Source organism: Lipotes vexillifer, unplaced genomic scaffold (genome assembly GCF_000442215.2).
Source record: "Lipotes vexillifer unplaced genomic scaffold, Lipotes_vexillifer_v1.1 scaffold802, whole genome shotgun sequence".
In the NCBI taxonomy this organism is placed as follows: domain Eukaryota; kingdom Metazoa; phylum Chordata; class Mammalia; order Artiodactyla; family Lipotidae; genus Lipotes; species Lipotes vexillifer.
The window spans coordinates 1,959,166-1,970,986 of record NW_006790237.1 but is presented as its reverse complement, the minus strand read 5'-3'; the positions used below and the strand labels follow the sequence as shown (position 1 = coordinate 1,970,986).

At 45.7% G+C, this 11,821-nt stretch overlaps 1 protein-coding gene across 1 annotated transcript in view; it reads right to left on the bottom strand.

The window, feature by feature from the left end:
• The window catches only part of GPR32 (G protein-coupled receptor 32), a 14,581-nt gene extending 4,926 nt beyond the window's left edge, over positions 1–9,655 (bottom strand). The window contains 5 exon segments of the mRNA XM_007472210.1: positions 6,066–6,253; positions 6,335–6,529; positions 6,532–6,631; positions 6,633–7,043; positions 9,546–9,655. Coding sequence (XP_007472272.1) covers positions 6,066–6,253; positions 6,335–6,529; positions 6,532–6,631; positions 6,633–7,043; positions 9,546–9,655 — 1,004 coding nt within the window.
• Positions 9,656–11,821: the final 2,166 nt, after the last annotated feature.

Here is an 11,821-nt window from a genome sequence, read left to right as displayed (position 1 = left end):
TTCCCTGGAACCCTCCCCCCTCCCAGCCTTCTTCTGGTCTCTGCCCACCCCCACGGGGGCCCCAGAGGATTCTTTCTACACCCAGGGTTAACCCTATCCCTCCCCTGCTCACACACCTCCCATGGCTCCCCAGTGCCCCCAGACAAAGACCCAGCCCCTCAGCCTGGCGTTCCACTGTCACCCATCAGAGCCCTCTATTTCACCTCCCACGGCTTCACTCTAAAGCTCTGGATGCCACACACCTGGTACCTGCTCTGTCACAGCCATGACCACCTTGGTTCTCACTGTCTGTGTCCATCTCTGCCACCAGTCTGCAGCGTCTTTGAGATCAGGGTTCTGGTCTTACTCCTCCAGGGTCCCCAGCATCACCCACCACAGGGGAGGCATGTGGTGGGGGGTCCCCACTTTCGAGTGAATCATTTAACACTCTAGAAACCCAGGTCTTGGTCAGCGTGAGTCTGAGGGGTGTAGGGCAGCACACCATTCATTACAGTCCATGTCCCAGGCATGGAGGACCCAGAAACAATGACACAGACAAGGGTGTAAGGCTGTCATGTTGCCTTCCCTTCGTTTTATTCCACACAAACAAGGATGGGGCTCGGGAGATCCAAGCACAGCTCACCGTGACATCCAACGTGCTGAGTTTGAATCCCGATCCTGACACCTTGACCCCGGCTGGGACTTCGGGTAAGTAAGTCTCTATCCCAGTAAGGCTGCGTGAGAATTTGAAAGTATGCGGGTGCTCAGTCAACAGGAGTAGAACCTATGACTTTGCAGTCGCAGGGGGAGAGTTTCAGGTGTCAGGGGGTGAGGCGTCTCATGACAGCTATTTTCCGACATTTGATGACAGTCTGTCTCTCGCGGCTGGGAGCATCTCAAACCAGGCCAGGTTCGGGGCGCCGTCTTTCCTCTCTCCTTGCTGAGAGAAACAGAGATAGTGATTAAGAGCATCTAATTGCCTCCCTCCTGCCTGGGAGGTAAATACCTTTCCGTAGGGTCCTACCGTTCAGGACTGTCTTTCCTAGGCTGTGAGCTGCGTGAGGGCAGAGGCTGTGTTCTTGTCAGGAACGCTTGAATCCCAGGGGATGGCAGAGATTTGTACCTACTATGTGCTCAGTCAGTACTATGTAGGGACAGAGTACGACGTGGAGGTGGAGGCTGTGGACCCTGAAGGCTAGAGAACGTCAGCCCCTCCCCCCGTAATGTTGGCCCCGCCCAAGGAATATCTGTGCCTCCAAGGTGGGGGGTCTTTGTCTCCTTCACCTTTTATATTTAGTGACTAGAACCACGCCCTTCACCTGACAGGCACTCAATAAACATAATTGGATGGATTAGTGCAGTCAGACTGCTCAAGTCTTGACTACCACTCACTCGCTGTGTGACCTTTGGTAAGTGACTTTACCTCTCTGAGCTTCCATCAGTGGGCATAATCGTACTACCGCCCTCATAGGGTTGAGATGTGGAGTTCACACGTTTATAAAGCTCTGGACAGGACCTGGTGCCCAGGACACGATCAATACTCGTGAGCTGTCCTTATGGGATGAATGACGGGGTGAATCACCTTCTTAGATTCTCATAGAAGTCTTATTAGAGAAGGATTTTCAGTCCCTAGTTGGTAGAGTAAGAATCCGAGGTTTAGGGCATCGTCCACCTCCCCCCGCCACCCCTTTCACAGAGGCTGATCAAGGAAATGCTGATTCCCACGCTGGGCCACGTGGAGAGGCTGCTGTCTCTCTGGGTCTCAAAACCCACCTCACCATTCAACCATGCGAGGCTCTCCCCAATCAAAGACCACAATCTCCCCAGGAGAATCCTGAAGCGGCTGTGAAAACCACAGAGTTGGGCTTCCCTGGTGGCGCAGTGGTTGAGAGTCCGCCTGCCAATGCAGGGGACACGGGTTCGTGCCCCGGTCCGGGAGGATCCCACATGCCGCGGAGTGGCTGGGCCCGTGAGCCATGGCCGCTGAGCCAGCGTGTCCGGAGCCTGTGCTCCGCAACGGGAGAGGCCACAGCAGGGAGAGGCCCGCCTACTGCAAAAAAACAAAACAAAACAAAACCAGAGTCTCCTTGAAAGACTACTTAACCAAATTCATTAGAAAATCAATGCAAATTAAAAACCTCACCGGGATCCCACTATTCACCTCTAAGAAGGTGGAGATCAAAGAGTCTGACATCGCGGTTGCGTTGCGTTGGCGAAGCTCTGGGAAACCGCCTTTCCGAGCTCCCTGTGGAGGAGTCTAGCAACATCTAACACGCCCCCTGACCCTGCCAGTCCCCGAAGAAAGATCTATTCTAACAGATGACAAGATTGATAATAGCAAATACGTCACACCTCCGAGGTGCCAGGTACGAACTAAACGCTTTATCCACATCAATACACGTAATCATCCCAGTGACTCTTTGAGGGAGGTGCTGTTATAGCTCATTTCACTTAGATGGAAACTGAGGCATAGAGAGTGAAAGCAACTTGACAGGTGTCACCCAGCTATAAGCAGCTGTCATGCCATTCTGCCTTCTTGGAGTGTTCACCAAAGTACACAGGTACAAATGTAAAAGGATACTATTGTTGGAGAGACAGAGAGAACAGCTTCTTTATACTATCCACTTTTTTTGTTGTTGTTAATTTCCTCATTAAAATCTGTCCATGAGGACTTCCCTGGTGGTGCAGTGGTTTAGAATCTGCCTGCCAATGCAGGGGATGGGGGTTCGATCCCTGGTCCGGGAAGATCCCACGTGCCGTGGAGTAACTAAGCCCATGCGCCACAACTACTGAGCCTGCATGCCACAACTACGGAAGCCCACGTGCCTAGAGCCTGTGCTCCACAACAAGAGAAGCCACTGCATGAGAAGCCCGTGCATCGCAAGGTGAAGAGTACCTCCCGCTCGCCGCAGCTAAAGAAAATCTGTGCGCAGCAACGAAGACCCAATGCAGCCAAAAATAAATAAAAATAAATAAATTTTTAAAAAGTAAAAGTACTTTCCTTTAAAAAAAAATCTATCCATGCTTTCTTTCAAATTTTAGTGCACTTACATTATTGTTCTTTTTCTAGCCTCTTGAATTGTTTTGCTCATCTCCTTTCATGTGAGCATTTTTCCGAATTAGCATCAGAAGCTACAGCTCTTCCTCAGAGTACAACTTTGGCCCCACCTCACAAGTTTTGTTGTGTAGTGTGCTCATTTGTAAATGAATGGCACTCCAGTTTTATTCTTCCATTTAACCCAAGAGTTACTTAGAGAGTGTTTTGAAATGTGCCAAACAAGCTGAGTGTCTGTGGTTATTCTTCATTATTAATTTCTAATTTTGAATGTGACCTGTATTATTTCTGCTTTTGGCAATCAACCTGTGCTGTGTTTCTGACCCATAGTCTATTCTTGGGAAGTGGGGAGAATATCATTGCAGGACTCTGAGTTTTTTTTAATGCTATACGTTCATTATTGGGACAACTAGGAAATTTTGAATTTGGATTGTTTATTAGATAATATCAATGTTAAAGTTCTTGAGGGTGGTAATGATATTATGGTTGTGGCACAGAAATGGCCTTGTTCTCAGGAGACACAGATTAAAGAATTTAAGATGAAGTAACATGATGTCTGCACCTATTTTCAAAAGGTTCAAAAATTTCTAGAGGTGCTTATGACCACTGCATCCATCAAGGGACAGCGACTGTGCTGAGGGCTCCTCCCTTCAGCCTCCCAGAACTCACATCTCCCTATGGGTCTGTTCATCATGGTGGATGTACCATGGTATGTATGTGTGTGTATGGAGAGAATAGATAGATAGATAGGTGTATATTTAAAGAGAAAAAGAGAGAGATACACAGATAAGTAAAGAAAGAGAGAGAGAGAAAATATATGGGAATGGGCAAATATTAACATTTGATAAATTTAGTTGAAAGGTGTATTTTATTATTCTGGTAACTGTAGGTTTGAGATGTTTCCAATGAAAATTTTGAGAGGAAAAAGACAAGACAAGGCAAAAAGAAGAAAAAGATTACAAGAAAAGTTAGGATAGAGGTTATCTCTGAAGGAGATGGAGGAGTCATTGGGAGGGGGAGGGAGAGGAGTGCTAGGGTGGCTGACAGTGCTCTATTCCATGACCTGCAAACTTGCATGGATATTCGCTTCATGATAAATCAATTCCTCCACTTCTGTTTTTGTATTGTTCAAAATGTGGGTTATATGGGATAACTTTAAATTGCAAAAATATCACTGAAGCATATTCAAAGAAATCTAAATGCTCATCAGTAGAGGGTTGATGAAATAATTTGGGGCACAGTACATCCAGACCAGGAAATACTTGACCACCAGCACTGAAAAATAATGTCATACCTCATGTATTTATATGCAATCATCTCCAAGACATAATTTTAATAAAACACATGCACACACACAATGTTAGATAATGTATACACTTGTTCTATTTGAAAATGCTTATGCATGCATACCTAGGATATCTGGAAGGATACACAAGAAACTGACAACAGTCTCTAGAGAAAAGAAGTTGGAACGGAGGAGCTGGAAGGAAGGGGAGAATCATTTTCTTTTTTACTCTGTGCCCACATTATCTTAAAGTTTTATTTTTTGATAAACTAATTTCCTAACTTATTTTTTAAGATGCTTCTATCCTTCCTGATACTCAGTCATTGTATCATTTTGTCCTCTCCTTATCCATGAAAGATGAAGGCATTTGGTCTTATTTTACAGAGTCGAGAGAACTGAGGCTCCAGGTGGGAAGTTCTCAGGGCTAATCAGAGTAGGACCAGAGCGCCTTCTTCAGATTATGTACAAGTTGGATGATAGCTTTTGATTAGGATGAAACAAATGTTTGCCTCTACCCAGAACCAAGGGAATGGTCCACTGTGACCAAGGACCACCAGGATTTCTGTTCCCAGAAAGGAGTATTTATTATATGTATCAGTAGGGCTGCTGTTGGTTTCAAGTAACAGAAAACCTGACTCCAAATGGCTTCAACAATAAGGATATTTATTACGTTGCTCACACAAGTTCCGGAGGTTGGCAGCATAATAGTTAAGGTATTAATTCAGCTGCTATAACAGAGACACAAAAAAACAACAGTTGCTTCAATGAGCTAGAAATTGAAATCTCTCTCTTCACAGCGTGGATGTAAGTATTCCAGCCCTAGTATGGGGACACAGTCACTTTCCACATAGTTCATCACCACAAATGCTGTGGCAGGTTGCAAAAATGGCCCCAGTTCTGCACACTTTCCTGTATCTATGTTCCTTTGCAATGTAACTTTGCAGATTTTCCCTTTGAGAGGTGGAATCTATTTCCCCACCCCTTGAAAATAGTCATGTTGTGCAAAGTGTCAAGTGTAGGTCTTATGCTTTTCCCCTCTTGCTCTTGGAACCCTCCCCAGCCACCATGTGAAAAAGCCCCAGTCAGCCTGCAGGACGATGAGAACTACATGGCTTGATCAATCCCATCATCCTAGCTGAAGGTCAACAACCCCTCCCAGAAACAGAGTCACTTAGCTGACCCATAACTGACCACAAATGCCTGAGGAAGCCCAGCAAAAACAGAAAACTGCTCAGCTGAGCCCAGCCCAAGTTGATGACCCAAAGAAATCATAAAAGGTTATTATTTTAAAACTCTAAGTTTGGAGACGTCTGTTACACTGCAAAGCTAACTGATACATCTGCATTCTAGACAATGGAAAGGGGGAAATGGAGGAATGGAGAGCAGGCATCTTCCATTAAGGGCACTTCAAGGAAATTACACTGATTACTTTCACTCACATGCTGTTGGCCAGAAAGTAGTCACATGGCCATATCTAGTTGCAAGGGACACAGGGAAATGTAGTCTTTTTTCCTTGGCTAACCATGTGAACAGTTTAAAACAAGTAGGAGTCTTACTATAAAGGAAGGATAGGATGGATACTGGGGGAAAACTAGATGTTTATAATGGAAAGATTTAGATAAGAGATTGCCAGGAAGACTTCCTGAAAGAGGCAGGATTTGGCAGAGTCTTGGAAGTCAGCCTAGGGAAAGGGCTGCAAACTAAGCAGGAGGATTTCCAGCTCGTACATGAAGGTTTCCATCATACCCTGGGGGCTTCACCTTGGGGACAGGCTGACTGAAAAACCCCTCCTCACCAAATGCTCTGGCCAAGGCAAAAGGCAAAGACTGGAAAAATTTTTCTTGGCAATCTCTGCCAATGAAGACATAGAGGAAAGGGTTGAGGCAGTTGTTGAAACAGCCCAGGGAGAAGGTAGCCCAGAGGATGAGCAGCAGCTTAGGGTCAGGTTCGTTTTGCAGTAGCTACAATTGGACCAAGAGCACCATGTTAAACAGGAACCAGGAAGTGAAAAAGGCGCTCACCAACAGCAACCTCTTTGGCTGGCTGGCATGGACCCAGCCCTCCTGCTGGAGCTTGGTGCAGATGAGGTGGGCACAGGTACTGATGATCACCAAGGGCACCAAGAAACCCAGCAGGAAGTGAATGATGGTCACAGTCATTTTCCCCTTCAAAACCACTCACTTCCTATCCTGGGAGCTGGATTCTCCTTCCCCTTATTCTCTATGTCAATATCGAAGCAGCAGTAGACACATCCTTTCTGTTCTTCAGTGGTCTGGAAAATCAAGTATGGAGAGCAAGTGACAGCAGCCAGCCAACCAGCTTGCTTGCTGCACAGTGCAGTGGTTTCGGGACCAGACGGGGTAGCAGAAAGAGATGCAACGGTCCAGAGAGATGAGGACCAAGAGGCAGATGCTGGCAAAGAAGCTGAGGGCCAAGAAGGCCATGTAAAGCTTGCAGGCCACATCGTTGAGGAGCCACTGGCCAGTTGCTACACTCTGTATGGTGATAAGCAGGGACAGTAAGACAGTGAAGTCGGCACGGACCAGGTTGAAGAACCAGATGGTAGTAAAAGTTCGCGGCATTCGGAGAACAGTCATCCAGAGCACCAGCCCGTTCACCACTACACCAACCACAAAGGACACAGACATGATAACTGTGGTCAGCGGGTGGAGGCGCTCCATCTCCTGAGGATGGCATTTGGGAGCAGAGGTAGAATTCATCTTTCTAGAAGAGGAAGGACCACATATCAGATCTACAAGTTACCTTTCACTGCTATTCAGAGCCCATGGCCCCCTCTGAGACCCCTTCATTCATTTTTCCATTCAATATATTTTTTTTGAATGCTTATTATGTCACTCTGATACTGCTCTGGGTACTGGAACTGAGTCATGTAACAAAATAGGCCCTCATAGGACTTACACCCTAATGCGGGATGTCAGATGGGAAACACAGTGCATATAATAAATAAATCCATGATGTACAACTTTAGAAGATTACAAGTGCTGTGGGGAAAAAGTAATACAAAATAAAAAAGAGTGGCCTTTGACTTTTGATTATGTCAGAGTAGCTTTGTGAGACAGTCTGGAGATTAAAAAAATTATAAAATCTGTACAGAACTTTAAAAATCAATCCACTGTTTGAAGACATTGGAGAGTGATCAAAATCAAGCATAAACTGGGGGAGAGTCTACCCTTGATAGGGTAAATGCCTGAGGTCACAGTTGTGAGTTTGCATCTTTTGGGTGTGAGCATTTTGCAGTTGCTGCATCCTCATTGGCTTCAGGTGTGAGAGGAGAGAGTTATGAGCTGGCACATCAGCCAGAAAAATAGTGAGAAGGGAGAGAATTGTGGAAGGAAGGGAACCCAGGGAAGGGGCTCCAAAATCTGCATATGAAATCTATCCAAATCCTTGACTGACTAAATTATTTATGTTCAAGGGAGATCCCAGGGTGCCTGGTGAAAAAGCAACAGCTGGAATTTGAAATAACTAAGCAGAAATTTCAGCTGTTGCCCACCACAGAGATTAGAGTTTGGAGCTTGAGTCCAGCCAACTTAATTGCCTGCTGGGACAAGAATCACTCTTCAGAGGAACAAAACACAATGCAAAGTCTCTATGATATATCATGCATAATGCCAGTATCCAATTAAACACCACTACAGAGACCACCTGGTGGTCCAGTGGTTAAAAATCCACCTTCCAATGCAGGGGACGCAGATTCGATCCCTGGTCGGGGAACTAAGATCACACATCCTGCAGGACAACTAAGCCTGCGTTCTGCAACTACTGAGCCCACGCACTCTGGAGCCTGTGCACCACAACTACAGAGAAGCCACAGTGAAGACCCAAAGCAGCCAAATAAATAAATATTAAAAACCACTACACGTGTGAAGTAACAGGAAAGCATGAGCCATATTCAACAAAGAAAAGGGTCAATAGAAAACAAATCCGACAGAGTTCCTTGGTGACCTAGTGGTTAGAGTTCCAGGCTTTCACTGCCGTGGCCTGGGTTCAATCTCTGGTCAGGGAACTGAGATCCCACAAGCCATGCATGCAGCATGGCAAAAAAGAAAGAATGAAAGGAAGGAAGGAAGGAAGGAAGAAGGAAAGAAAGAAAGAAAGAAAGAAAGAAAGAAAGAAAGAAAGAAAGAGGGAAAGAAAGAAAACAAATCTGAGGTAACATGGATATTGCAATATGCAAAGACATTAAAGCACCTAATACAAGTATGTTCAAAGACTTAAAGGAAAAGATATGCATAATTAATAAACAGTTGGGGAAACTTAGTAGGAAAGAGAAACTGGAAAAAAAAAGAGTCAAATGGAAATTCTGGAGCTTAAAACTATAACAATTGAAATGAAAATTTTACTGGCTGGACTTCACCAAAAGATTGGAAATGACAGGACTTGCCTGGTGGTCCAGTGGTTAAGACTCTGTGTTCTCAATGCAAGGGGTTCAATCCTGGTCTGGGAACTAAGATCCAGTATGCCACACAGTGTGGCCAAAAAAAGAAAAAAAAATTGGAAATGACATCAGTGAACTAGAAGATAGATTGATAGGAATTATCCAACCTGAAGAACAGAGAGAAAAAATATTAGAAAAGTAAACAGAACCTCAGACACCTGTAAAATAATATCAGTCAGTCTGCCCTACAGATAAGTGGAGTTTCAGAAGGAGAAGAAAAGAGAATGGGACAGAAACATATTTGCAGAAATGATGGCTGGCAATTTACTAAATTTGTTGAAAGACAGTAACTTACAGATCCAAGAATTTCAATAAACTCCAAGCAAAATAAATAAAAGAAAATCACTCCCAGGCACACCATAATCAAACTGTTGAAATCCAAAAATAAACAATCTTGAAAGCAGCCAGAGAAATATGACACATTACATGCAGAAGAACAATGCTGTGACATTTGAGCAAAGATTTGAAGGGGGTGAGGGAGAAAGCCATATGAATATCTGGAGGAAGAGTATTGCAGATAGCAGTAATAGCTGTGCAAAGACCCTAAGGTAGGCCCATGGCTACTATGTCCAAGGAACAGCGAGAAGGTCAGTGAGCAATGGGGAGAAGGGTTGGAGGTGAGATGAGACAGGGGATGGGGTCAGTTCATGCAGCATCTTGTGGGCCACAGTGAGGACTCCCCCAGATTTTACTCTGAATGGGGTAAGAGCCACAAGAGACTCTTGACAAGAGGAGGGACAGGTTCTCACTTAGATTTTAACAATCACCGCAGCTTCTGGGTTGAAACTAGGCTGAAGGGGGCTGGGATGGAAGCAGGAGGCCCGTTGACGAGGTTTCTGCAAAAATCCAGGTGAACAATGATGGTAACTGGGATCATGGTAATAGATATCAGAGGAGGCAGTAAGAAACAGATCCCGGAGGCATCTTGAAGGCAGAGCTGACCAGATTTGCTAATGGGCTGGATGTGCAGAGTGAGAGGAATAGCAGAGTCAGAGGTGACCACAGATGGTTGAACAGCTGGAATTTGGAGCTCCATAAACTGATGGGGAAGACAGTGGCGGGGAGGACAGGTTTGGGGTAAGACCAGGAGTTGAATGTTGGACACATTGAGTTTGAGTTTTCCTGTTAGACACCTAAATAGGCAGTTAGATATTGGCAGTGAGATTACAGGAGAGATTTTCCAGCTAGAGACATGTGGGCATCATTAGAATTTAAATGTTATTTACAGCCTTGAGCCTGTGTGCACCAAGGGTTAGTGTGGAGAGAGAAGAGACATCTAGTGCTGGAGAAAGCATGTGAGCTTAGACATGGGACAGTCATAGGTTGAAATTCTAGTTGAGATGCTGGCTGTGTGATCTTGGGCAAAGAAATTTCCTTCTCTGAGCCTCAGTTTGCTCACCTGAGATAGGGGTCTAGAATCCTTGAACACCTCTCTCTCTTCCCCCACCTCCAATTCATCACAAAGCCTGGTTGATTTTGCCTCCAAAAAGCCTCTTGTGTTTGTGCACTTCTCCCTGTCTCCCCAGCCCCTCTGTCCAAGCGCCCAGCATCTCCCATCTACTACTCATCTTCCTGCTCCTATACTTTCACCCCCACAAGACATTTTTCATACTGAAGCCAGAATGATCCTTCAAAAGTCCAACTGAAAAACTGTTGTGGGTCCTCATCGCTCTTGGGATAAAGACCAGTGTCTTTGACACAGCTTCTGAGGCATGCATGGTGGGGCCCCTGCCAACCCCTCCAGAATTCTCTCTCATTCACTACATTGCAGCTTCCCTGCTCTTGTTTCCCTTACCGAAATTCACCGTGTTCCCTCCCACCTCCGAGCATTTGTACATACTGTTCCTCCTGTCCGGAACATCCTTCCTTTCCCTCTACTTTTTAAAAGTTTATTCTTTCTTTAGATCTCAGCAAAAATCTCCCCCCCCCTCCCCCAAAGCCTTCCCTGACCACCTTGACTGAAGCAGACTCTCTTGCAGAAGCTTCTCATCTATTAAGAGATAGTGATCAGTAGCAATTAGAACCGAGTTTGTTGGATTATCTGATTCTCATCTGTCTCCTCCACTAGACTCTGAGCTCCACAGAGGTGAATCATTCAAGAGCCCCTAGCACATAGTAAGCACTAAATAAATAATTGACAAATGATTGGCTAATATGCATTGAGCCCATAGTGTATGTCACACACTCTAAGCACTGGGGGTACAGCAGTGATGAAAATAGTCAACTATCTCTTCCTTGGTGGAGCAGACATGAGAGGCATGAGAAAGTTCTTCACTCGGAGGAAGTGTTCCAGAACCTTAACCTCTTTTGCCACCTCCTGCTCTTCATATACCCCTGCTGCATGTCAACTGTCCTTGCTCTCAAACCTCCATCCTCTGAGCTCCCTGAGGCCCTTCCCTCCAAATCCTAGTCCCGTGTCACCGTTTGCTGTGTCCGAGGGCAGGGGTCAGGCTGAGAGAGCTCTGTCTGTCTCCTCTGTCTGTCCTGGGAAGTCACCAGCCTTGAGCCCATGTTAGAGTCGGGGGCATATGGCCAGAATATGCCCAATGAGTTTGGAGCAGATAAGGTCCAGGTAAGAGTCTTGAGCATGAGCTGTGGTGGCCCCAGAGATCAATATCAGAGCCCATGAAGGGTTATTAGATGTGGGTTCTGATAGGCCCTGGGGGCTGGGAGCTTGTGGGGGGGGGGGGCTAAGGAAGAGAGGGGCTCCAGAGATATCATTTTGCTGTACTGTTTCAATTCCCCTCATCTGTCCTTTCTAGTATCCCAGCCCCCTGCCCCACCTCAGGAAGAGAACTCAGCCTACTCCTCCCTACATTAGGGAGCTCCAATTGTCCTTTTCTTAGGAACTGGTGGTGGATGTAATAGTGAGTAAGGTTTTTCCTTTTTATAAGCCAACATAAAAAATATGTGTCCTCCCCACTTATTCTCCCAATGCATGTATGTATGTGTGTGGGGTTGGTGGTCCATAGAATCCCAAGCTCTAAGGTGTGAGTAGTTCCCCAGATGCCCAGGGTCAGTAGGGATTGTAGCGGAGCCCAGC